General features: G+C 41.0%; 2 protein-coding genes and 1 long non-coding RNA gene across 17 annotated transcripts in view; 2 read left to right on the forward strand and 1 right to left on the reverse strand.

Annotated features, from left to right (window-relative positions):
* GANC (glucosidase alpha, neutral C) overlaps positions 1-10,494 on the reverse strand; it is a 51,316-nt gene extending 40,822 nt beyond the window's left edge. For 2 of the 7 annotated variants that reach the window (XR_005225518.2, XM_037900414.2), the window contains exons 1-6: positions 10,342-10,494; positions 6,740-6,802; positions 5,039-5,147; positions 3,378-3,505; positions 2,644-2,826; positions 683-731 (exon numbers count right to left, since the gene is read on the reverse strand). Coding sequence is in view for 6 of the 7 variants with exons in the window: in XM_037900414.2 (XP_037756342.1) it covers positions 683-731; positions 2,644-2,826; positions 3,378-3,505; positions 5,039-5,147; positions 6,740-6,802; positions 10,342-10,370 (561 nt within the window). In the remaining variant the exon portion in view is untranslated. Of the gene's footprint in view, positions 1-682; positions 732-2,643; positions 2,827-3,377; positions 3,506-5,038; positions 5,148-6,739; positions 6,803-7,086; positions 7,241-10,341 lie in introns of those variants that run through there. The other 5 variants (XM_037900409.2, XM_027818161.3, XM_037900410.2 and 2 more) reach the window with 5 other exon arrangements.
* LOC122466277 lies at positions 8,991-11,758 on the forward strand. The gene is made up of 3 exons (XR_006291667.1): positions 8,991-9,139; positions 10,173-10,307; positions 10,397-11,758. It is a non-coding gene; the product is annotated as an uncharacterized LOC122466277 (long non-coding RNA).
* Positions 11,759-12,164: 406 nt separating this feature from the next.
* The window catches only part of TMEM87A (transmembrane protein 87A), a 28,984-nt gene continuing 17,357 nt past the window's right edge, over positions 12,165-23,791 (forward strand). The window contains exons 1-8 of one of the 9 annotated variants that reach the window (XM_037900417.2): positions 12,165-12,374; positions 13,415-13,475; positions 15,875-15,972; positions 17,301-17,417; positions 19,489-19,542; positions 19,648-19,701; positions 20,757-20,892; positions 21,769-21,830. In XM_037900417.2, the coding sequence (XP_037756345.1) occupies positions 12,249-12,374; positions 13,415-13,475; positions 15,875-15,972; positions 17,301-17,417; positions 19,489-19,542; positions 19,648-19,701; positions 20,757-20,892; positions 21,769-21,830 (708 nt within the window). In that variant the 5' untranslated portion in view covers positions 12,165-12,248. Of the gene's footprint in view, positions 12,375-12,567; positions 12,716-13,414; positions 13,476-15,874; positions 15,973-17,300; positions 17,418-19,488; positions 19,543-19,647; positions 19,702-20,756; positions 20,893-21,768; positions 21,831-23,791 lie in introns of those variants that run through there. The other 8 variants (XM_037900415.2, XM_043548652.1, XM_037900420.2 and 5 more) reach the window with 8 other exon arrangements.

Below are 23,791 nucleotides of genomic sequence, written 5' to 3' on the forward strand. Positions count from 1 at the left end.
GCAGTTTGATTCAAGAGTGGCTGATCATAGCACTCATACAATATAGGTGGGAGTGGTTTACATGCGGGAGGCTGAGTGTGAGCTGATCAAGAGTGGTTGCTGTCACAGCAAAGCAGTGTAAAAGACACCCCAACTTGGAGAATTGAGGGGACACAGCTGTTTATCAGTCCAGATTTGTACTCTGGGTAATGTCCTACACCAATTCTGACCTCCTATGACATCCTAGGAGCACTCTCATTGGTCCACATCTAAGGTTGACCTGGAATGGGTTCCAAGGTAGGATATAGGTGGAACCTCCTCTAGCCTCTCCTCTTGTCAATTATAACAACATGGTGGAGCAAATAGCCATCTGCACACACTGTACTAACACAGCCCACTCAGAAACAGATGTGTGTCTTTATCCACTGCCAGGACCAGGACTCTCTTCAAAGAGAATCCTGCAACAGTACCAGGGATGTATGTGGCTGAGAATATGCCTCTGGCCTATTTAACACAATTTTATACAGGTGAAACGTGGGCCTCAGGCTCCTGGCAAGTTGCCAGTGTGGCCTCAGTTTGGCTGTTTGGAAAACCCTGCCATAACACCAGCCCATGCCATAGAAACACATAGTTTGTATTCATGACAACTGATCCATCCTTCCCACGGGGTACTAATGCCAGAATCAAACCAAGCTTGGGTTACCTGCGAGGAGTCAATTGATGTGTCCTCTTTCTTTAGTGCTGTAGTTTTGCTAATGAAAACAAATGAGCAGAAATAACCAGTTAATTGAGAGGATTTCAGATAGAAAACTTTAAAAACTGCAACACCTCCTACAATATCTGGAACTTTTAGCTTTCGACTTTTCTGAAAAGTAATCATGTGTGTTGACAGCTGTAGTTGACAAGTGATTTTAGTATTTAATTGCTTACAGTGATCTTCTTTCCAAACCAGAGCTAGTTTGGGTTATTCTGTTGAACTGGTCCCTGAGGTTTCTACAGTCACTTCTAATAATGTCAGCATTTTCCCCTTTTTATCCCCGCATAGAAGATTTTCAGACTAGATATTTTTGTGTGTTCTGTCATGCAGAGGGCTCTTTGTCAATTACAAGAATTTTTTTAAAGTAATTATTTTCCCTAGGGTAGAGTTATCTACCATGTTGCTTTCTCAGCTCTGCAGACTAGCCCCACATTCCCATTTCCCCTGCTTTATGACCCCTCATTCTTCCAGTATCTTGCAACGGGCTGGAGTGCTAAATATTGCAGCTATTTGATGAATGATGCCTTCATAAGGAGCAGGTTCAGCTATAATGAGGATGAGTAGATAAAATTAAGAACCTGATCAAATGAGATACTGGGCCCCCTCAACTCCCCAGTAAAGTCAAGGGGAATTAAGGATCCTCAGTATCTTATAGAATTGGCCCAGAAATAGGATAAAGAGGCAGAATGAATGGGTTCAAACAGCTTTAAGTTAAACTGGTCCAGAATCCCTTCATCAAAGATTCAAGGAGATGAGAGCCCCTTTGGCAAATGCTCTAGCTGAGTGGCTCTCAACCTTTCCAGACTACTGTACCCCTTTCAGGAGTCTGATTAGTCTTGCGTACCCCCAGGTTACACCTCACTTAAAAACTACTTGCTTACAAAATTAGACATAAAAATACAAAAGTGTCACAGTGCACTATTACTGAAAAATTGCTCACTTTCTCATTTTTACCATATAATTATAAAATAAATCAATTGGAATATAAATATTGTACTGACATTTCAGTGTATAGTATGTAGCAGGGATGGCCAAACTTACTAACCTTCTGAGCCGAATACGACAATCTTCAAAAGACTGAGAGCAGGGACGTGCCTGCTGGGGCTCAGGGCTTCAGACCTGTGGCGGGGTGGTTGGGCTAGGGGCTTCTGCCCTGCGGGATTGGGGGGTCTCGGGGCTTCAGCCCTGTAGGGTGTGCCTGCCAGGGTCCCGAGCCCCAGCAGGCGCCTCCTGTGGGGCTGAAGCCCCGAGATCCTCCCCCCTTCTGGGTAGAAGCCCCTAGCCCCACCATCCCGCCACAGGTCAGAAGCTCCAAGCTCCCCTCAAACAGTCTGGCTGGTGGCGAATTGGGGGGGGGGGGAAGATTGTGGGGGGGGCTCCGAGAGCAGTACTTTTACTGTGAAAGGGTTGCAGTTTAGTCACCCCTGGTATATAGAACAGTATAAACAAGTCATTGTCTATATGAAATTTTAGTTTGTACTGCCTTCACTAGTGCTTTTCATGTAGTCTGTAATAAAACTAGGCAAATATCTAGATCAGCTGATGTACCCCCTAAAAGACCTTTACGTACCCCCAAGGACACATGTACCCCTGGTTGAGAACCACTGCTCTAGTTGAGCAGGTTTCAATGTTTGGGGTGCCCTCAATCAGAGATAGGATGGATGTGGCCTCACAGGATCAAATTCTGTCCTGACTTCAGTGGGATCTCACAGGGAGTAAGTCAGAAGAGAGTCTGTCCTTAGTTGCTGTGCTGGTACTTTTCTGAATATCAGAGCCAAGAGCACTGCACATTGACAGTAGCATTACAAATGGTGGCACTGCAGTATTTTTGCTGATCTGAATTCTTGTTGGTTTATTTTCAGCAGCATCACAAACACTGCACACTGTGGGATATAGAGATATCACACCTGTTTTGGGGTGGCGGTTGTAGATGCTCGAAGTACAACAGGCCACTGGTGTTCACACTCAGTATAGTCTCACCCTTGGACTCTAGTTCTATCTGGAATGGATTTGCTGTGACATGAAGCTTGCGGTCCTCACCGACACATGTCAGTACCAGAATACCTGCCTCCTTCTGGGCTATAGAGAGCCTGGCAAATAAAAAAAAAAAAAAAGGATAGGTAATGGATTTCCATAGGTTTTAGATAATTGTAGATAAACAACAACAAATTAGACAAAAGATAATTTAAGAATAATTGTGTAACATAAGGCCAAATCTTGAAACTGCTATTGAAGCAAAACTCCAGTCTCTTAAATAACTGTGGGTTCTGAGTAAGCACTAAGGACTCCTGGATCTGGCCACAGACTGAACAGTGCAATAGCTGGCTACAAAGTTTCCTTCAACATTCTCAATAGTTTTTATTTTCTCAATACAAATAGACAACACATTAGGTCAAAATGATGCATACTAAGGTCTAGCCCACTTTCTGGCTGGCTCATATAGTTACAGGTTTCACATATGAGGCTATATCATCTTCCTCAACGTGTAACATTTATCCTCAGGCACAAATTCGCCTTCATAAGCCAATTGCTTTTTTTCTATTCCTATAAATTCCTGATATTCATGAGAGGGATCAGCACACGCTGTTGAGGGGGAAGGGGTATAAGCAATTAATAGACTATATCACCTTCCAGAGCTTACCTCTGAGTGTTAGGTTCTTTTATGAGAACATCAGAGACTTCATACCTTGATTTGAGAGGAGCTACCTCATTAATTTTAAGCCTGAAAATGTTGCCTTCTATTGCATAGATTTCCACTAGGAGAGGAACCTGGAAACAAACAAACAGGTAGAGTAGCAGCTAGTGCTACACTGTGATAAAGGCATCGATTTATATTTTAATTCAGAAATTCTGGATCTCATATCACCAGACTTTTATTTTCTGAAAAAAATCTATGTCTGCCTTCTGATCCAGTACAGTTTAGTAGGCACAAAACTGCACACAAACAGTCACTATGCATTTGAATTTGTACCAGATAGGTCTATTTCACTGTTTTTAAGAAACAAATATTCTTAGTTTGTAAGTGAAACTGGACTGAATTTTTTACAAAAAGCCAAGCTGGAGGCTTTGTTTAGCATTTTTCAGGAAATTGCCACCATTGTCTTGGTGCAACACCACCAATACCAACAACCGCGAGAGCACTAGTGTAGACAAGGTTTGAGGCTCAGGCATTTTTATTGCTGTGCTGTTGAGAACTGCTGTGAGCCAGGTTAGGTGGCATTGTGTTAAAAATGTCAATGCCCTATCTACAGAAGTACTCCCAATGGTGCTTACACCGGTGGCGCTGCACAGTGGGAAATTAAGAAAAAAAAAGGTTGTAGGTATTACCTACCTAGTAGGTCTATAATTGATCTTTGTAACCTTGGTAATTCAGAGGTATGTGAAGTGGAGTGGAAGCCACATAACTCTCTCTCACCCCAAATAACTCCTCCCCCCCCCCGCCCCATTGTGTAGTGTCTGCTACATGCAGGAACCTTGAAAATCTTCACAATGTCGTTGTCCCCCGCCCCGTTTTTTCCCCCCCTCTCTTCTAGGATGACACCTGGAATGTTGGCCATCAATCTGTTGTAGGTGAGGAGGAATGTCATTGTCATTCCTTCGATCAGGCTGTAGGGATTCCTGTAAGGCTGTTCCTCACCCTAAGAGCTTAATATGCTAACTTCATAGACTAGACCCTTTATGTTCCTGTTAGTGTGAGAGGCTGAATTTGTCTGATCCTGGATCTTTTGTATAGGAAATCACTAGGACCACGAGATAGCAAATGTCTTTGCTCATTTAACTTCCTTTTTTGTGAAATTTTGGGAAGGAAAACTTTCAAGACAAAATGTTATAGGATGCAAAATTCTTTTTTTGAAAACTACAGGAGTCATCATTTTTGCTAAAGTTTTTCAGTTGGCATGCACTACAACACACAAAGGAAATCACCTTGCTCTCACTCAGACTTGAATTTGTTATTTTGGAATGGGGGAGAAAGCCCTAAATCTAAAAAACCTTTTTCAGGTAAAAAGACGTCTGTTTAGGTTTTTTGTATTGTCACCAAAACGAAAAAAAATATTTAATTTCTTTAAATAAGCCTCTCTTTATATTCATATAAATTATCTGTAAAATCAAGGACATCTTTGTGATGGTAATATTTTGCATTATATCACAGAACTACCTGCATTGAAGGATCTCAAATGACTTTACAAATGTGGGCAAATATTATCAGTCTCATTTTAAAGAGAGCCAGTAGAGAAAGGACCCAGTTTTCCAATTTACAGTCTCTTCTTTTACCATTACCTCCCTTATTGTGTGAGATCTCACCTTATTCTCCTCATTAATTATTTGGAGTTTGACACTATCATTGCATAATGTAACCGAATCCAACAATGCTCGATACAAGGACTTCCCAGGATGCAAAAGTTTCTGACGCCTGCAAAGACATAGAATTGTTGTTGGCCTCTATAAATGTCATGGTTTACATGATGTTAGGGAATACTACATTAAATAGGAATTGTTTACTGAGGATAACTCTCTTGCATTTTTCATATACGTATTATGCAGTTCTCTGAGACGAAGGAATTCAAAGAATGCCATTACTTTTAATTGCATCTTTCCTTCACAAACTCTTAGTTGGCATCCTTCAGAAATCCAGTTACATTCACTACTTGCTATTTTTTCATTATGTTAAGACATTATTATTAATTATGTATAACACCTGGAAGCCCTGACCGGGACTAGGTTTCTGCTGTATCAGGTGCTGTACAAAGATAGAAAAAGACATGGTTCCTGTCCTGAAAAGTTTATAAATATATCATGTGTATGAGTTACAAAAGAGAGTTTTTGAGTTCACAATCACTAAAAATATCAGTACAATTGTTTTTGCAATAATAGGGTTAACCCAAGTGCACTGGCCAAATTCCAAGTTTGGCAATCATATTCTGCCTCCTTAACTTCCCCCTGCAGACAGTTTCAGATGGATAAAGTTTACTTCACTTCCTGTCATATTCCTGGTTTCAGATGTCATGGTAAATAGCTGCTGCATTTCATTGGTGGGTGAACCAATTCCCTTGTGTGTATGTAAGATTTATATGTATTTTGTATAGATTAGAATTCGGTGGAGAAATATAGACTCATTTAAAAATGGTGTCTTTAAAAGCATGACCAAGAGGGGAACTAACATAAAAACTACTAATCAAGAAAAGCTATCCTGCTGTGCATAACTGGGCCTTTAGGATGGATTTCACTGCAGAAGAGAAACAAACATGTAAGATTAAAACCTTAGTCAGATGTATAATTGGCTAATTAGTACAATTAGAGACAGTTACTTCTTTTCTCCACATAAAATCAGATAATAGTTGGAAAATGGATTCCAGGTAGATGCGGGAGAAGGGAATGTTTATATTTATATATAATCAGAATAATAGGGCATGGAGTTCAGGTTTGATGTTAAACTAGGGCTATCGTTCAGGTTCAGCACCACTGAAATCCTCTGAGTTAGTCTTATAAAACTTTGGCCCCAAAGGGCAGAAATCTCTGGAGAACAACTGATCTTTGTGAGATTTATGCCATTTTGGGACACAGAAGAACAATATCCAGAAAACAAGCCCCCTACAAGCTTATCCAAAGGTAAATAGCATAGGTGCTTGTTAAGATATAGAGATTCAAATTCAGACTTTTCTGGAATTTTGGGGGAGGATGAGATGATCCTGCATTTGAGATTTCAGTTTGACCCCATTTCTATTTAGCATATACTAATTATTTCCAAAAATGGTATTGCTGTTGAGTGGAAACTCTCCTTGAAAGTCGTATTCATTCTCAAACTTTGTGTATTCCTTGGTTGCTCTAAACTAAGGTATGATTATGAACTGTAATTTATTTTTTGTTTTAAGTTCAGTATTGTTGGCTTTAAAAAAACACCTCCCTTATTTAGAATCCTCATTATAGATGTCCATGTAATATAATGAAATAAATCAATCGTGCCGAGTGTGAAAAATACACGTAGGTTGGAACCCACATCCTTACCTGTAGAAAGCAATGTGGTTGCAGTTCTTAAAGTTGCTTTTGTCCACAGCCTCATCTTGAACACTAAATAAAACAGAACATTTAAGAAGTCTGTTTTCTAAACACCTGTTAAATGATCAAATAATGACAGCACAAGAGCAGGGGGGATTAAAGAAAATGCTTACAGTTTACATAGCATTGAAATGCAAAGAGTATTGGAACTGAACCATTTTGAGCTTTCGTACTGAAATACATGAATTATTCTCATGGTTTTGAGTACTAAATGATTTCCATTTAAAACCTTGATATTTAGACAAAAATCATTAAATCAGTGACTAAAAGAGTTGACTATTAGCACAAATAACTACTTGGGATCCTGCAGTTTGAGATGAGTTGTCCAACGGCAGTCTCAGTAACTCAGTTCATGGTCCACTTCTAGAGGTGGGAATAGAGAGGGAGAAACTCAGGAATGCCTTCTCTTGCCTCCCCTATAGCTGGCAGTGCCTGTTGAAGAGATGTAATAAATTCTACTGCTCAGCCATTGTGTGCTACCCCATTATCTCTCGAAGTAATTGTTCTTCCCAAAGGCATAGTGGGTCTGATCCTAGTAGGTACTGAGCACATGCAACTCTCATCCACAGATGATCAACCCTTTCAAGAACAGGCTGAAAGTTTCCAGACAGCACAACTTGGGTTGTGTGAGTCAGCCCTCTGAAGTATCATAGCTGAGCCCAAAGAATTCAGAAAAATAGATGCTAGTAATTAAGTACTGTGCTTTAATTAATGGCTAATTAATAACTAAATACCTACGTTATCCAGGGGAAAATAAGGCCAGAAGTTCTTACGATTCTAAAAACAGAAGTGCCTTACATCTTCCAACAGATTTTGATCTCACTTTTTGTCAATATCTAATAACTGTATAAAACATACATCCAACAAATTCAGATAGTTTTCTGAAAAATGTCAGCTCAATGCGTAGCAGTGGTCAAAAAGACTAACAGAATCCTAGGAAATATTAGGAAAGGGATAGAAAATAAGACAGAAAATATCATAATGACAGTATATGAATACATGGTATGCCCACACCTTGAATACTGTGTCCAGTTTGGTCGCCTCATCTCATAAAGGATATAGTGGAACAGGAAAAGATTCAGAAAGGGGCAACAAAGATGATCAAGGGTATGGAAAGGCTTCCACACAAGGAGAAACTAAAAGATTAGGGTTACTTAGCTCAAAAAAGAGACAGTTAAGGGGGAATATGACAGAGGTCTATGAATAGTGTGGAAAAAAGTAGAGAGTTATTTTCCTTCTCCACCGTATAAAAATCAGGGGTCACCTGACAAAAAGAGTAGGCAGTAGGTTTAATACAAATAAGAGGAAGTATTTTTTCATGCAATGCACAATTAACCTGTGGAACTCATTGCCATATGATGTTGTGATGGCCAAAAGTATAACTGGGTTCAAAAAAGAATTAGATTAATTCAAGGAGGATAGGTCCATCAATGGCTATTAACCAAGATGGCCAGGGATGTAATGACATACTTGAGATTAGCCTAAACCTCTGACTGCTAGAAGCTGGGAGGGGAAAACAGGGATGAATCACTTCAGCTGCCCTGTTCTGTACACTCCCATGGAAACTCAAATACTAGCCACTGCTAGAGACAGGATACTGGGCTAAATGGGCCATTGTCTGACTCAGGATGGCTGTGCTTATACATGCAACATACAAAATTGCAGATAAATGCAATTTATGCAACTATGGCCTGATTACAAAGAATATTATAGTCAATTCATGGATTCATACATTGTAAATCAGAGGGGACCATTATGATCAAGTCTGACCTACTACATAATATAGGCCAGAGAACTACACATGATTCCTGAATCAAGTCCTAACTGCTGGTTGAAATAAACAAATACAATGGCAAATGTATTAATTAATCTGTATCATTACAGAGAGAGTTGGCAGTGACCCTTGTATTTAGGCTGCTGAAAATTTTTCATTATAAAACATTCTTTTGACCTTTTTTTGAGAAGTCTGAACACTTCCATTTTTTTGCAGTAGTCTTTGGATTTCCACAGGGAGAGAAACCTCAGGGTGGAGAAGTGCTTTTTCTTTGTCTCACTATGATGGGGTATACCAACCCCCTACTGGCCCAGCAGGAGTTAACCATTCACTGGGGGCTCAGAGGCCATGCCTCCTCACCCTTGCTGAGCATGCTCCAGCTGGAAGCAGGGTATAAAAGAAACCAGCTCAGCTCAGTATGGGCTGACTGAGCAGGAGAGTGGATGCAGGTTGTGGGTTCCTGCCAGGGCCCCAGAGTGCAGAGGCTGAGTCCACTGCAGGACCCCAATCAATGGGAGACAGAGGGAGACAGGAGGCTGCTGCCCCTGGGGAAACTGTTGGAACTGGATTCAAGGGTAGGAAGTGGCCCAAGGAGCGTGTTTGTTGAGGGAACCTGAATCTGAAATCAGGACTACTGGTTCTGCAGGGCCCTGGGTCAAGACCTGGCAGAGTAGGGTGGGCCTGGGTCCCAATTCCATTGGGAGGCAGAGCACTTAGGAGCTGGAACATCTAAGTCCCTTTTGATAGTCTAGCCTTTAGTTCTTTAGCTCAAGTGGTGGAAGTCTATACTGACTTGTTCTGGTTCAAACCCTGATGGCAATGCATGAGGGAAAGATTCTTCCAGCTTGCAAGGGTTCCTCCATCTTGGGTCTGGGTACTCCCTTCTAGCGGTGTGTGGGGGAGTCAGTAGGTCAGCTGCATGTTGTCGGGAGGCCTGACTTGTGGTCCCGGCACTGCTCACTCTGTACTTCCAATCTCCAATGGAGGACTCAGCCTGTCAGCTGGTAGCCCGGGCCCCTGGATGGAATACTCACCAAAAGTCTAGCACTCCGGCCTCCTGAGTGCAGGCTGAGTATGGCCCACGATCTATGGCCCACAGCCTCCGCTGGGGCAAGCACCAAGAGTGTTTGCTTGCTCAAGCCCAGAATCTATAATCCTCTGCTTCCTGGTGGAGGAAATCAACAACAGTCTGGGGCAGGACTCTTGAGGTGAGGATGCAGCAAGCCTCCTGTGGGGGCCAGCAATGGGGGGTAGGGAGACCTTTGTGCATCCTGCTCTGCCAGGTCCCAGCCCAGTGTCCTAGCCATGGCAGGTGATCCTATTATGATGTCAGCAAGGGAACATAAAATCGCTGCCCCATGTCCTGACAGCACAACTGTTTACCCAGGTCTGGTTTCCCAGGTCTGCTCCAGGAGATATGCATCCGATGAAGTGAGCTGTAGCTCACGAAAGCTCATGCTCAAATAAATTGGTTAGTCTCTAAGGTGCCACAAGTACTCCTTTTCTCATTACATTGTTTTCTAATAATGTATGCCTGCTATTTTCAGTGCCTTCTCAATATTATTCTGTAAATATTTGACCCATAATGTTTCTTATTGTATGTTAAAGAAACAATGTCCTCAAATGATGACAGCTGTTAAGTTTGCAAAGTAAAACTGAAGATGAGGAAGGGCTATGCCTGAAGAAAAAGTGCCTTTCTCTCCCCTTCCTCCCAGCCAAGCACTCTCCTGTCAACTCAGATCTGTACGTAGCAATTGCACAATTATTTGTGTTTTACCTGCTTTCTTCTTCCTTAGCTGGTTCCATTAAACTCAGTATTTTGTGAACTACAGTGCTGTGACCTGATGTACGTCTGTCGGTAAATGTCTCCTCACCTTCACTACTGATCGTGCAGTACCAATGACAGAGGGAAGCCTTCAGCCAATGACAGCCTCTGCACCTTCTCTGAAAGGATTCTGGGAAATTGAGTTCTTCTTTAGTCAGCAGTTCGTCTGAATGTCAATTTGCGTGTAAAGAATAACTGCAAATGACAATATGGCGTGACATGTTTATTAGTGTGGTGCCCAGAGAATTGGTATCAAGGTGGGGATGGAGAAGGTATTTAGAAAACAAACAGCTGGCAAACATCTACAAGCCTGCATTTTTTTTTAAAGTGCTGGCAGCATCACCAGACTTGCAGCTGACAATCCTATGGGCAAACCCACAATTTATTTATAGAGCAATTACACTAGAGACAAACTTTTCCTGCCTGCCCTAGAGGCCCCTCCTTTACAGTCAGATGGGAATTCAGTTCACATGATCACCCAGTTGTTCGTACCTCTGCTGTGATTACCAGTGAGTTCTATATTTGGGGTAGTTTTTATGATGTGGTCACTTGTTCACTAGGAAATGGACTGTGTCCCTACCAACAACTCATTTCACATAAGCCACCAAACCTCTTTCAGAGTGTAACAAGTTTGGTCATTACTGATCTGGGTTGGATTCAGTTCTCTGTATCAGGTTTATACTTTAAAAAAGAAAATGTGGTGGTGATTGGTAAATTTCTCCCACGTTTTAATGGTTTGACTGACTCTTGTGACAGTTTCTAATGTAGTCAAAAGCCTCATAATGGGATCTAAAGTTAGACTTCATCTCCTCACTCTAAGATAACTAAAACTGCAATTCTTACTCTTCTGGAGACCATTTTCTGTAAACGGACCTGCATATGGAGATTTCATATGTTAACTTATTATTAAGCTTTGTTCTTTATAAAGTAAGAAACCAGGCACTGTTTAGTGAAATCTAACAAAAGTAAATAAATATGCAACACAATGGTGTGTCAATGCTGTGCCCCAGTACAATCTGAAAAAGGCTTCAAAGGCTGGAAAAGTATGCAGATAAAATCTGCCCAAGCCCTCAGATAGCATTGTACTCACCTATTTTCAGTTTGTGTACTTGGACTAACTTTTGCATCGCCTCATCATGGGACACAGTTAGATGACAGTGACAGTCTACCGCACAATGTTCACCCTTTTTATGATAAATTTTGTACAAGATATGCACTGTATCAGTTGAAAATTCACAGTCTGCTGTGCATTATTGTTCTGATAAAATATGTGTATCAGCATTGTATGCAGAATTATAAGATTCTTACTCCTAGGGGAATTCTGTGCCTAAAAATTCTACACCCATTATTTTAAAATTCAGCGTGTTTTATTTGTCAAAATAACACTATATAATCATGCCAGTTTCAATTATTGTGATAATTTATTTCAAAATACCTGTCAGCAAGTATGTCTGTAACAATACAGACACCTGCTGTGATATAGTAACTCTATCAGGGTGGGACAAAACCACTCCAAATCGATGAAGTTTTGGTGTAAGGCCAGCACTGTGACCGCCTCATGTCACAATACAAGGAGGTGAAGTTGTGTCACGATGAGGCAATACTGCGTGGGCGCCTGTAGCCCCTGGTGGGGGCGCAACAAGCCGACGCCACTCAGCACATCAACAGAACCTGCCCCAAGAGGGACGTCATATCTCTGCCTCATAAGGTTGTGATGACGCATGAATACTACGTGGAGAGACGCTCCTCCCCCGTTCCCATCCCCGACGCCGGCGGCAGTGACACCGCGCAGCGGGCACGCCCTGCCGCCCAGGCCCGGAAGGGGCGAGGCCCGCTCAGCGCTCGCTCGCTGCGGCAGGATGGCTGCTCCGCGGCGCTGGTGGCGGAGGCTCCGCTTAGTGCCTGTGGCGGCCCTGCTGCTGGTGCTGCTCCCGGGCCCGGTCGGCGCCGCCCAGCTCTCCAAGTGGCGGCTGCCGGTGCCTCTGGTGAGTGCGGGCCGGGGGGGCCGCTCCCCGCTCCATCCCGGATCCCGGGGGTGGGGCAGATCCGGGACGCGGAGCCGGGGGGGGGACGGACGATGTTGCCCCGCCCTGTCCCCAGGCGGGAGGGAGGGGGCTGTGGTGCGGTGCGGCGGGCCCCGGCGCGGGGAGAGGCGGAGGTGTCGCTGGGGGCTTCCCAGGGTGGCAGTGGTCTGGGCCGGCCCGCCCGGGGCAGCGTGTGCGCGGGGCTGTCTGCTCGTTTGGTCGCTGCACTGTTGGGTTTTTTCCTGGGGCATGAGACTCTTGCCATCGTCTTTGCTCAGTAACATGGTCCTAGAGTTTTTAAGGTGACCTTCGAAAGGGAACAAAGTTGGGCTTGTTGGGCTTCTTTTTCATTCGATTTGTGTAGAAGGGCTGGAAACTTTTATTATAATTTTTTTTGACTCGTGTTTTGCATTTGTATAGCCCAGAAGACACTCTGATGCCTTTAGTTCTAGTGAAATAACCTCAAAAGAGTACAGAAAATGAAAACTGCATTTGAGAAGAGGAAGGCTTTCTTATCAGACTGCTAAACTGTGTTTTATAGCTGTTTAACATTAGTGATTAAAACCTTTTGGTGAAAGGACATCTGTTAAAGAATCAGCTTCTCTCCACTATCAGCCAAGTTGTGGAAACTAACAGCTCACATCCTCTGAGAAATCCTTGAGGTCTTCCAGCAAAATTAGAGAGGATCACAGCTCTTGTTACTTTTAGGGGTAAAACTCCTTTTTAAAAAACAAAACCTAGACCCTTTTTATATATCACAAAGAAGCAAAGTCTGATTTAAGTAAAACACCTTTGCAAGATCTCCTTTGTAGGTTTGGCTGGATATGCTAGAATCGGAGGTGGAAGAATCACAAATACTAAATCAGTTAGGCGAGCTCTTGCTTAAGAGTTTGGGTTCTCTTGACTATTGTGCTTGAAATTCTGGGTGAAAGTGTTTACTTATTTAAATTATCTAATGTTATCCAATTGTCTTCCTCATCTCTTTTTTTTTGTCTTTGCAGGGGAAGAAGTTTTTTCATTTTGGAAAGGTTCTCTTCAGCAACACCACAATTTTCCTGAAGTGTAAGTGCTCTTGGTGGATGAGTCTGTTATGCTAGTCTCTACTCAATCTAGTAGTCATCACAATGTAGTAATACTTGGATGAAAGTGCTCGTAAAACTGTGACTTCTCCAATGATATCAAACTGGTTACATGGGTAGATGATCTGCTAGCTATGGATTAAAATCATGTGCCCATACTGATACTGTTAGATCTGTTAGCAGCCTTTGACACCTTTGATTAAGAGGTGGTGTTAACTTACTGCAAATTGTAGTAGGAGTGAATGGTGCTACTCTTGGGTGGCTTCGTTCGTTCTTGGCTAAATATTTCCGGAAAGTGATATGGGAAAGTTGCTTCTCTTTTCTTTGGGTACCATAATATGGACTTGTGCAAGGATTTGTCTTGTCTCCTCTCCTGTTCAATGTGTGGGGCTGTTGGGAGGGTTAGTCAGAAGATAGGGGCTGCTGTGTTTTCAGTATGCTGATGACCTTCAGCTCTGTCACTGTCTCCAGTTATAGCCATGCTGTTGAAAGTCTAGGCCAGTGTCAGAGGAAGATTGGGGCAGTGGTGGAAGCCAGCTGGCTGATGCTCAATCTAGATAAGACAGGTACAGTTGGTGAGTTGGGGGAAGCAATTGGATAATGTGGTGAAGATGGTCTCTTGCCTTTTGACTGAGGGTATGTTCTCACCATTTGTTTACCCACCTTCATTGGGAATCTTATGGGGTCTCCAGCTGCTGTTAGATGATCATATAGCAGCAGTGTCCAGGAGAGCTTTTTACCATCTGCGTGTGGCCAGGAGACTGTGACCAATTTTTTTTTTTCCCAAATGAAAATCTTCTTGCAGTGATCCTTGTCTTTGCCACTTCAAAACTGGATTATTCCAGTTGACTCTGCAAGGGGATATAGTTGAGGTCAATCTGGAAATGTAAGGTTGTGCAGAGTGCAGTAACCTGCCTATTAACTGGTGGTACTTGGTGGCAGGACATGTTACTGGTGCTCCATGATGTGCCCTGGCTACCTACTGGTTTCCAGATGGAAGATGCTGGTTTTGATATATAAAGTCTTAATTAGGACTTGATACTCTGCTACTTGAGAAGACCACCTCTCCTTGTGCCATACTGCTACATTTGCAATCAATGGCGGCATTTGATTCATAGATTCCAAGCCCAGAAGGGACCACCATCATCATCATCTGGTCTACCATAGAACTTCCCCAAACTAATTCACAGAGCATATCTTTTTGAAAAACATCCAGTCTTGATTTAAAAATGGTCATTGATGGAGACTCCATCAAAACCCATGGTAAATTGTTCCAATGGTTAAATTATTCTCACAGTTAAAAAATTATGCTTTTATCTGACTCCACTTTAATTTAAACAAGGTGGCTGATGATAGTGTTCTTTGAGGGGCCATCAGCTCAGGAACAGGTTTCCCCCACTCGTTCAAAATAGCCTGAAGTTCTATTGAACTTTATAGCACCTTGCAAGATGGCTGTTTATGCAGGCTGCTGTGGAGGCGAGCCTTGGAAAGAAATCAGCTATGTTGGTGAGAGGGATGGCTGGTGTTTTAGAAATTTAAGGCACGGGCGTCTAGAGCCTTAATACTTGACCCTCTTTATTTTTGTATAAATCTTATTATAATTATGAATTATGTGCATTACAGTAGTGTGTAGAAATTGGGGCTGTAAGTAAGGGTTGTAAGATTGTGAAGCATTTGCAGCGGAAATAAATGAGCAGACAAAGGGCAGGAGGGGAAACAGAGGCACATAGAAATGAAATTTTGTACATGGTCACACAACAGGTCAGTGGCAGAGCTGTCAATAGAACCCAAGACACATCTTCTCACTCCAAATCCAATGCCCTATCCACTGGACCGCGCTGTATCTTTTCAAACACAAATTAAAGCCTCACAATTCCCCAGTGAGGACTCTTGTCTTACAGATGGGTAAACTGAGGGAGAGAGCTTACCCTGAGCTACACTGTCTGTACCTAAGGGTTAAATTATCTTGTGTATTTTGAGTTTGTAGTCTTTGTGAAGGGTTAGTACTGCTTCCATTTAGTTTGGTGCTTGCTGCTTTACAAGAATTGTCATTTGCTTTAGCACCCTGCTTCACTGTGTTAAAGAATAATTTCAAACATCTTCAGACACCCGCAAGTGGAAACTTGTAACATCAGAATGAATGGAATTCTAGTCTCCACATGGGTCACTTTGTGTTCTTTTGAACAATAGTGACTGTCTCAGAAGAACATACTTTCTGCTCTTCTGTTGCTGGTCACTTCTTTGAATAAGCATATTATTCATTGTTTATTGTAGTTCGGCAGGGGAGTAACGTTATATATGGTACTAGTCCATTAATAGCTAGGGGAAAACCTGGCATATGAGGACTTGTTACGTTTTTTTTCTGTCTTGTTTTCCTTGTAGTTGAAGGAGATGAGAAGGCTTGTGATCCCTTGCAAGGTTATAATGTTACCTGGTACTTTAGACATTCTGATTGCTACGATGAAGTCTCCAACTTTGGGGTAAGAATCATCCGGAACTGCATGGTGGTGTTTGTTTTTTTTTTTTTTTTTTTTTTTTTAGTCATGGTGGCTTAGTGGATTTGAGCTTGGATACTTCATTTATATCTCATTCCTGTCTGCTGTTCTGAGGAGGGACTGTACTCTGGCGGTAACTGGGAAATGCAGAGGGCATGATCCAAAGCTTATTGAATGCAAGGGGAGTCTTTCTATTGACTTCAGTGGATTTTGGATCAGTCCATTAGCTCTTGAGTGTTTACACTAATTTTCTTCATCTAGATGCAGAGGATAAAAAAGCAACTAGAAAAACCCAAACAAACCGATCAACTCTGATTAAAAATGCAGACATTTAATATTCAGTACAAAAAATTATTAGAGAATTTGGCACTCAAAGCTCAGCAAATACCTAAACTGAGGTTGTATTCAACCTTAATTCAAACCCCTATTGTATATGCTACTTACAAGTCTGTACATTATATAATGCATACTGTTTCTCAAATACAGTAGAACATACAACTTTTCTACAACTTCAGATACTTCTGTGTAGCAGTTTGTGATAGTTTACGTAATTTTCATTCTCAGGTTCATAAAATGTACTGAATATAACGTCTTATATTAAACTCTCTTCTGTCTAAGGTATTTCTAATAATTTAGGCTTCCGTGTTGCTGATTTATGCATCTCCCCTAAATTTAAGCATATAAGTAATCCCACTGATTTCATCCCAACTACACATGTACTTAAAATTAACCACAGGTGTAAATATTTGCAGGATTGAGGCCTTTACAGCCATGTTGACTTTTTTTTTAAACCAGTGGTACAACCTTATTTCAGGTGCAGTTGACTATTAAGCAAGTTAGCTCTGAACTGAGGTTCCTTTTATATGGTAACAAATGTTCACTATTAGTATTGTATAATATATGCCGTATATTTATAGTTTACAGTGCAACTTTCATGAAAATAACTTTGTGGACTGACTGGCATTCAGTTATGTACGTATATAATTGTCTAAGATTATGTTTAAAAATCATGGAAGAACTAGTTGCCACTCTCTGGTTAGAGAACAGGGAGTTCAATTATAAGATGTGTTTTGATCCCCATTCTAAATTTACATAGAAGGGGTTTTTACCATGAATATCTTTGTGATTAATCTGGGTAAATTCATTTTGTATGGACAGGATGGGAAATACTTCTTTTGTTTTAGATGTCCTATTCTCTTCATGGATGTTTGTACATTAAGGGAAGTCGTGTTGCTTTCCATTTTTTCTAGCTGCTGAGAAAAATCACTTGATATATCAAATGCCAAACAAAAGTTCTATTATGTATCTGACAGGATGATCAAGCCATGTCTTATTTTGGAGCTACTTCTGAAGCACGTACGGGTTGGTCAGGATCCTACGCTATGGCTTCGCTCTTCTTCCCCAACTGTTCTGAGCTCTTCAAACCACAGGTATGATGTTGGTGAAGGCTTTGTAATCCCACCATGTTCTCTCATACCACATACAGAGGAAAGGATTGGGATGATTCCTACTGGAACAGTTGGGCTTGTTGCAGCTACAGGTGCTGCCTTAGCTGATGAGTACATATCCCCTACCTTAAAGAGGAGAAGATGTATCTTTATATGTGTATAACAAATAACAGACAACAAAACAAACTATAACCATGATTTCTTTGTTTTGGTTTATTTAATGTTTACTGTTCAAAATCTGGCCCCAAAAAGCAGACTTAAATGGTGGAGTTTTCCATATCGGCAACACTGTGTCTACTTCATATTGGGGAATGGCATAGAGCTCTCTGCTGGGAAGCTTGTGGGTGTGTCCATATACAGAGTGGGCACTGTTTTTGGGGGGCTGTGGGAAGTACACAGCATACTGGGCTTTACATTCCTTGCTGAATAATGCCCTCAGCTTTTTTGCCAGGTGACTGTTCAAGATTAACATTTAAATGAACGTAAATTTAAAGACTAGGTGGATAGGTAGATTATATAACACACTGTCAATAAATTAGAAACTTCAAGCAACTGAAGTCCACATAGTGAAAAGGCAAAAGAGTACTTAAAGCATAAGACCAAACAAGAGGGGGAAGAGGAGGGCCCAAGTGGGCAGTTACACGTGGAGGTATGTGCTTTGTGGAAAGGAATCAAGGGGGAGTGTACAAATACACGCCCTACACCAGTTGTATCTTGCCACGGGAATCTGCACAACTCTGTTAATACCAAATGTCAGTAAACGTACTGTTTGTTTAACAGTTTGTACATAGAGAATTCAAGGAGAAATGTACAGCTTGGCATCTGTATTAGGCTGTTACTAGTTGAAACAAAGGACATTGGGTTGTGAACACCAGGAAACTTCTCTTAACTCTTGAATCTGGCGTACTAAGTAAGCAATGAGGCATAGTTAAAGATGACTGGAAAAGGATTTTTTAAAAATCATGTTTGTGCTCCTTTTTAACTACTTTGATGTATAAAGATGGCTTGAAACACATTTTAAAATACGTTGCCTGCTTTTACATTTAGAAATATCAGAAATGTCAACTGTTTTCTCTGCTTTTACTAGAAGAGCTCTTGTGCATCTCAGCTGTGTATTAGGAGGCCATATATTAATAGAATTGCTAAGGTGGTAAGGGTGGGATTTTCAGAAGACCCTAAGGGTATGTCTACACTGAAGTAAAACACTTTATTGCTGGCCCATGTCAGCTGACTCAGGCTGCAGGGCGTATAAAATTGCAGTGTAGATCCTCAGGCTTGGGTTGGAGGCGGAGCTGGAACGTCTGCGTTTCAGTTTTGTAGCTCTGCAGCCCAAGCACAAGTCAGCTGACACGACCGGCTATGGCTGTATTCTTGCAGTGTAGGCATATACCCTGTGTGACTTTTCCTTGGGCGCCTTTGAAATCACAACTGAAATCTTGAACGAAGACATCCTTTCTCCAAATGTGTATCAGCTAATAAACTATTATAAACAGTCTGGCAAAGACTTTCCCACTCAGTTGCTTAGCTCTCAGAATCTTCTGAAGTAGTAGTTTCATTAGTTCTCCAGTCACTGTACTGTCTTTCTGGGTAGTTAAGATCTGAATTTCTTATGTAAAAAACAAGCAGCAAAAAAAATCTGCAAATACAACCCAACTAAACCCACCCTTTCAGGACTATTTTATGCATAAAGAAATAAAACAGCTTGGGTCCAACTTTTTTCTTTGTGAGTTACCTCTAATAGGGAGGTGCTTAGAACTCTCTAAGTGGTGCACACTTTATTATGGAAATTAACTTCTTTACTCCTCAAATTAAATCTGTGGGTCCAATTCTATAAAAACGAAACCTGTTGTATTTAGTAGTGCTGTCTCCGCTGTGGAGAGAGTTTGGGTTAGGGAAATGAGAGAGGGGCTTCTCCCTGTAAATTAACCCTCTGTTGCTATGTTTCAGAATGTGCTTTCTTGTAATCTAATTTTAACAGCAGAAGCACTGCTGATATAACTTGTCTTTAAACACTTCCTTAGAAATAAATGTTTATATTTTTTTTATCCTAAAGATTTTCTATAAAGAGTATATTCCCCTAGAACGCCTCTCAGATGAAAAACAAGAGGTAATTACTTTTCTTTGGTGTACATGATTTTTAAATGGGGGTGATGGTGTGTGGTGGGGAAGCTTTTGGAATCTTGATTGATTTGCTGCTTTTTATGTCTTTAAGAGTTTAAAAGATAAGGCGAATGCAACAAACCACACAATGGTGGCAGAGAAAACTGTAAGTATCTGAGGATTTTAGGCATAAGGGTGGTGTGGAATATAGCAGCTCTAAATAAAAATTATTTTATATTTGCACAAATTCTTTTTAGTATGTATTAATGGTAGTGCTATTATTTTTGCTACACTGAATCTTATGGAAGCTAGATATGTTTCAGCCTTGTCATAGTGTAATAATTATGTGGAACATAGGTAATTTGGCAATAGTTCTAGATGTTCCACAATCTTTGTATGAAACATTTAGTTTTTAAGTCCATGTTCTCTCTGGATTCCATTAAAGGACAGACTGGTGTTATCAGAAATAAAATTAAATACAATAGTTAGGTTTAAACGTTCAACACACAAATATTGGTGTGTGTGATTGATATATATCAATCAGCCTTAACAGATTTTATCATTGATAATTTTGTCTTATTAAATATCTGATTTATTGGCAGATCTGAGTTGTAAGCATGAGGGATGTCCCACAGCCAACAGTAATTTCTACAGCAAATGATCAATATGGAAGGTTCTTACTCCATCTCAATAATCTTTGGTGTTTCATGTTATACAATTTGAATGGCTGCTATCAAAGCCAAAGAACTCTGTATAGTTCTGTTGTTGCTGTTGCTTTCAGAGAGTAAGAAGCAAAATAGTCTTGGTGAATGTGTGTGTTCGTTGAACTGAATCCAGGAAAGTCTTTTTCCTGACATCACTGTAGTTTTTGTGGTTGTCTGTCTGATTAGCTTTACTAACTTTTAGTGCATTGCATATAAACCACAATTTTTAGGAGCCTCGCCCTAGTGTGTTACAACTGTGAGAACAGGTTGGAGATTGAATGAAAAGTATTAATACAGGTCCACTAGGTGGACAGCTCCCATTGTGTTATACATTCATATTGTTCATATATTTCCCAGCATAAGGGCTTTGGGGGAGAACATCGTGGTTATAGCCTCATCTGTGAATATTGTGCCTGCTTAAAATCATTTCAGGAGTCTCATCAGAAGACGTTAGTTTTGCATTAATCTGATTTGCTCTGTGTTGGTCTGTACGTACATCTGGAAACTTCCTTTTCAGGCAAGGAATGCTGTGATCCAAACCCAGAAAGATGGGCCATATATCTTCATTGTGCAAATTGGGATTTCAGCCTTGAACATGAAAAGGAGGGAGATAATGGCACCCTCCTCTGATCCAAAAGAGAGTCTCTTTACAAGTAAGCTGTATATAGCCATCTTTCATTCTCTTATTTATTTTTGACTTATTGAATGTTCTTATCAGAATTCTTTAGGTGCTTTTATGCAATATACACTGTGCAGCTCAGTGTCAGTTTAAAGACTTCCATCTTCTATCTCACACACAATAATATTCCCAATTACAGCTCCCCTTAGCCTAAGGCAATAGATGAGCCATGCGTGGTATCAGGAGGATAACAGCTTTGGGCTTTGTCAAACTAATGGTAGAAACTATCAAGTCCTCAGTAATTCAGTTCTGAGTATTGTCCCTCCACATAAGGATGTTGCAAGAACACCCAACTAATATAGTTGTTTATAGTAACACTCTTAAGTAACCAGGCCTCAAGTGGTGTAGAGCATTGCAAGATCAAAATTAACACCTTGCAGTTGCTACTAGCAGTGACTTGGAACCATGTGCACATCTTTGAGGGAAATACTAAACTCTTTAGCATATCTTCAGTTAAAATGTTATTGGCATGACATTTGTTTTCAAAGTGGCTACAGTGCATAGGCAATTAAGAAAAAGAAGGAAATTCAAAATTAAGACTTAAATGTAGTCTTGAACTTGCCCTAGTCTGCACAGGCTCTTCATAGCACAAATTAATATAATTTACTTTTCACTAAAGAAGAATGCTATGTATAACAGGGCATGTCATTTTTGAATACAAGCATGTAATTCATTGTTTTATATAAGACTTAATCTTTCTTTGTGATTGAAGTACAAATTACATTTAAGAGATGCTGCACTATGTAAAGATTTGGAATATCTCTGTTATCATGTTGATGTCAGAATTAGGTGGTTATTCCAGTTCCCTGCGTTGTTTCCTGTTCAAACCAGTTGGATTGTGTTTTGACAGTGACTGTGGAACTGAAGGGTCCATATGAGTACCTCTCTCTTGCAGACTATCCTCTCATGATTGTAAGTAAAACTGGCTTTCTTTAGTTTGCCTACAGAGTTGACATAAATCCCAGTAAAATCTTTTCTTGAGCAGTGTAGTCAATCACAGTGACTTAGTGGCTCAGCATGAATAAAGAACATTGTTTTTCATGTATTTTCCCTACTCTGCAAAGTTCAGGAATTAGCATGTTCCAGTATTAATTTTTTTTTCTTGTCTGAGTGCTATAACATAGCTGCTGTAGACTAGTCATGCCAGAGGGCAACAGTATCATTAGTATAGTTATCCACTCATGAATTGCAACTTTCAGTACATACTCTCCTGTCTTAGCTCATCTGAGGAAACTCACTATTCTTTATTTTTGCTTAATGTTACCATTTTGAGTGTCGTTGCTTTCTCTGCTCTTCTGTGGTAGCCACCCCCTACTGTTCTTCACTGCCACCAGACAGTGATAGAATAACTCAGCTTCTAGCTGACTCAGTTCTTAGTTGTTTCTTTCCAGGGGGTGAAGTGCTTTCCTACTGGCTGAAGAAGTAAAGAGACTTAAACAAAATGTTCGTTCCCTTTATAGAGACCTTGGGAAAAGACTGACAAAAAGTAATATCTTTAATGGTCTCTGCTACTGGGCGGGGGTAAGCAGTAGTCTCTGGTTGTGACTGAGATGCTGCACGCTTCACTTTCTGCAGAAGTAGGAAGCATGCAGCAGAATTTTCCAAGGCTCATTTATTCTGTGTGAGTGACCCAATGTGAGCGATCCAGGAAAAGGGCCTTTAAGTCTAGAGGGCACCTTTGATGGAGGGTGAAGCTGCTGTGGCTAGGTCCTTCTATTTGAATTGTATGAGTAACGTGGACACAAAGGTGTATAGGGAAGAAAATCCTCTCCTGATCAGGAAGTGCGTTGAGATTCTGCAGTTTCTCAATGGCCTAGTTTAAAAACCAGTTTACTGCAGGGAGAGACTGCAGTTGTCCCCATGCTGTCCCACGTCTTTGTTCTGGCCGTGTAACTGATCCATATTGAGTGGCCATTTGTTTTATGTGCTTTACGGTCTTCATCCTCATCTTTCTTGCACATTGAGCCTCAATGATCTATTGGAAGTTCACCATGATCTGGTGTGGTGTTCTGATGTTTCTAATCCATCAAATGACTTACAAAATCTGTTTCTCAACATGACAAGTTTGCTTCTATGCAATGCATGTCTGAAAGATCTTGTTTAAGAGACTTAAGTAAAGTCATCAAGTCACTTTGGACCTAAAACATAGCAGAGTGTTAGTTTGAACATCCTTTTGTGATAAATTTCTGAGGCTTTTTCTAGGTCCTGTGTCTTACTCGCCTCTTTTGAATGACTTCAGATTTGGTCAAAAACTGTTTGTTTGCTGGCCACATGTGTCAGAAGGTGATTTTGGGACTGGGGGAAATGACCAAACAGATCTGTAATGAAAAGCAAGTCTCTTCCCTACCTGGGAGGGGAGGGTTCCAATAATCACCCCGTAACTTGTGCTTTACAGAATGGTATGAGAGATAAGCCTGCCTCTTACATTAAATCTTTCCGCGATAGATTCAGGGAAGTTTCTGAAATGTCCCTTAAGGGTGGCAGAGAAGTTTGGAACTACAAGAACAAACCGGTGCAAGGGGGGTAATGTTTCTTGGTGTTTGGGGGATGATTTGTACAAGTGCAGATTCTGATTGGAGTTTTTTGAGGCTAGTGATATTTGCTTTACTCTTTTGGAAGAGTCTGCCGAGAATAAGCTGGGAAGCGCCTCTAACATAAGAATGGAATCCCTCAAACTCAATTTAATTGATTCCATCTGCTGGTAGTGAGAAATTTGTACCATGCCTCCAGACTGTTACAGAACCCGAGGAAAGAAATGTGAAGTGAACCTTTTTTTATTTTCCAGCGTAGTTGGATATAGACATTTCAAAAGCTGCTGTGCTTTACTAAGAAAATGTAGCTGTATTTAAATTCATGCACTGTCCTTCCATGGA

The sequence above is a fragment of the Chelonia mydas genome, chromosome 6 (assembly GCF_015237465.2).
Source record: "Chelonia mydas isolate rCheMyd1 chromosome 6, rCheMyd1.pri.v2, whole genome shotgun sequence".
NCBI lineage: Eukaryota > Metazoa > Chordata > Testudines > Cheloniidae > Chelonia > Chelonia mydas.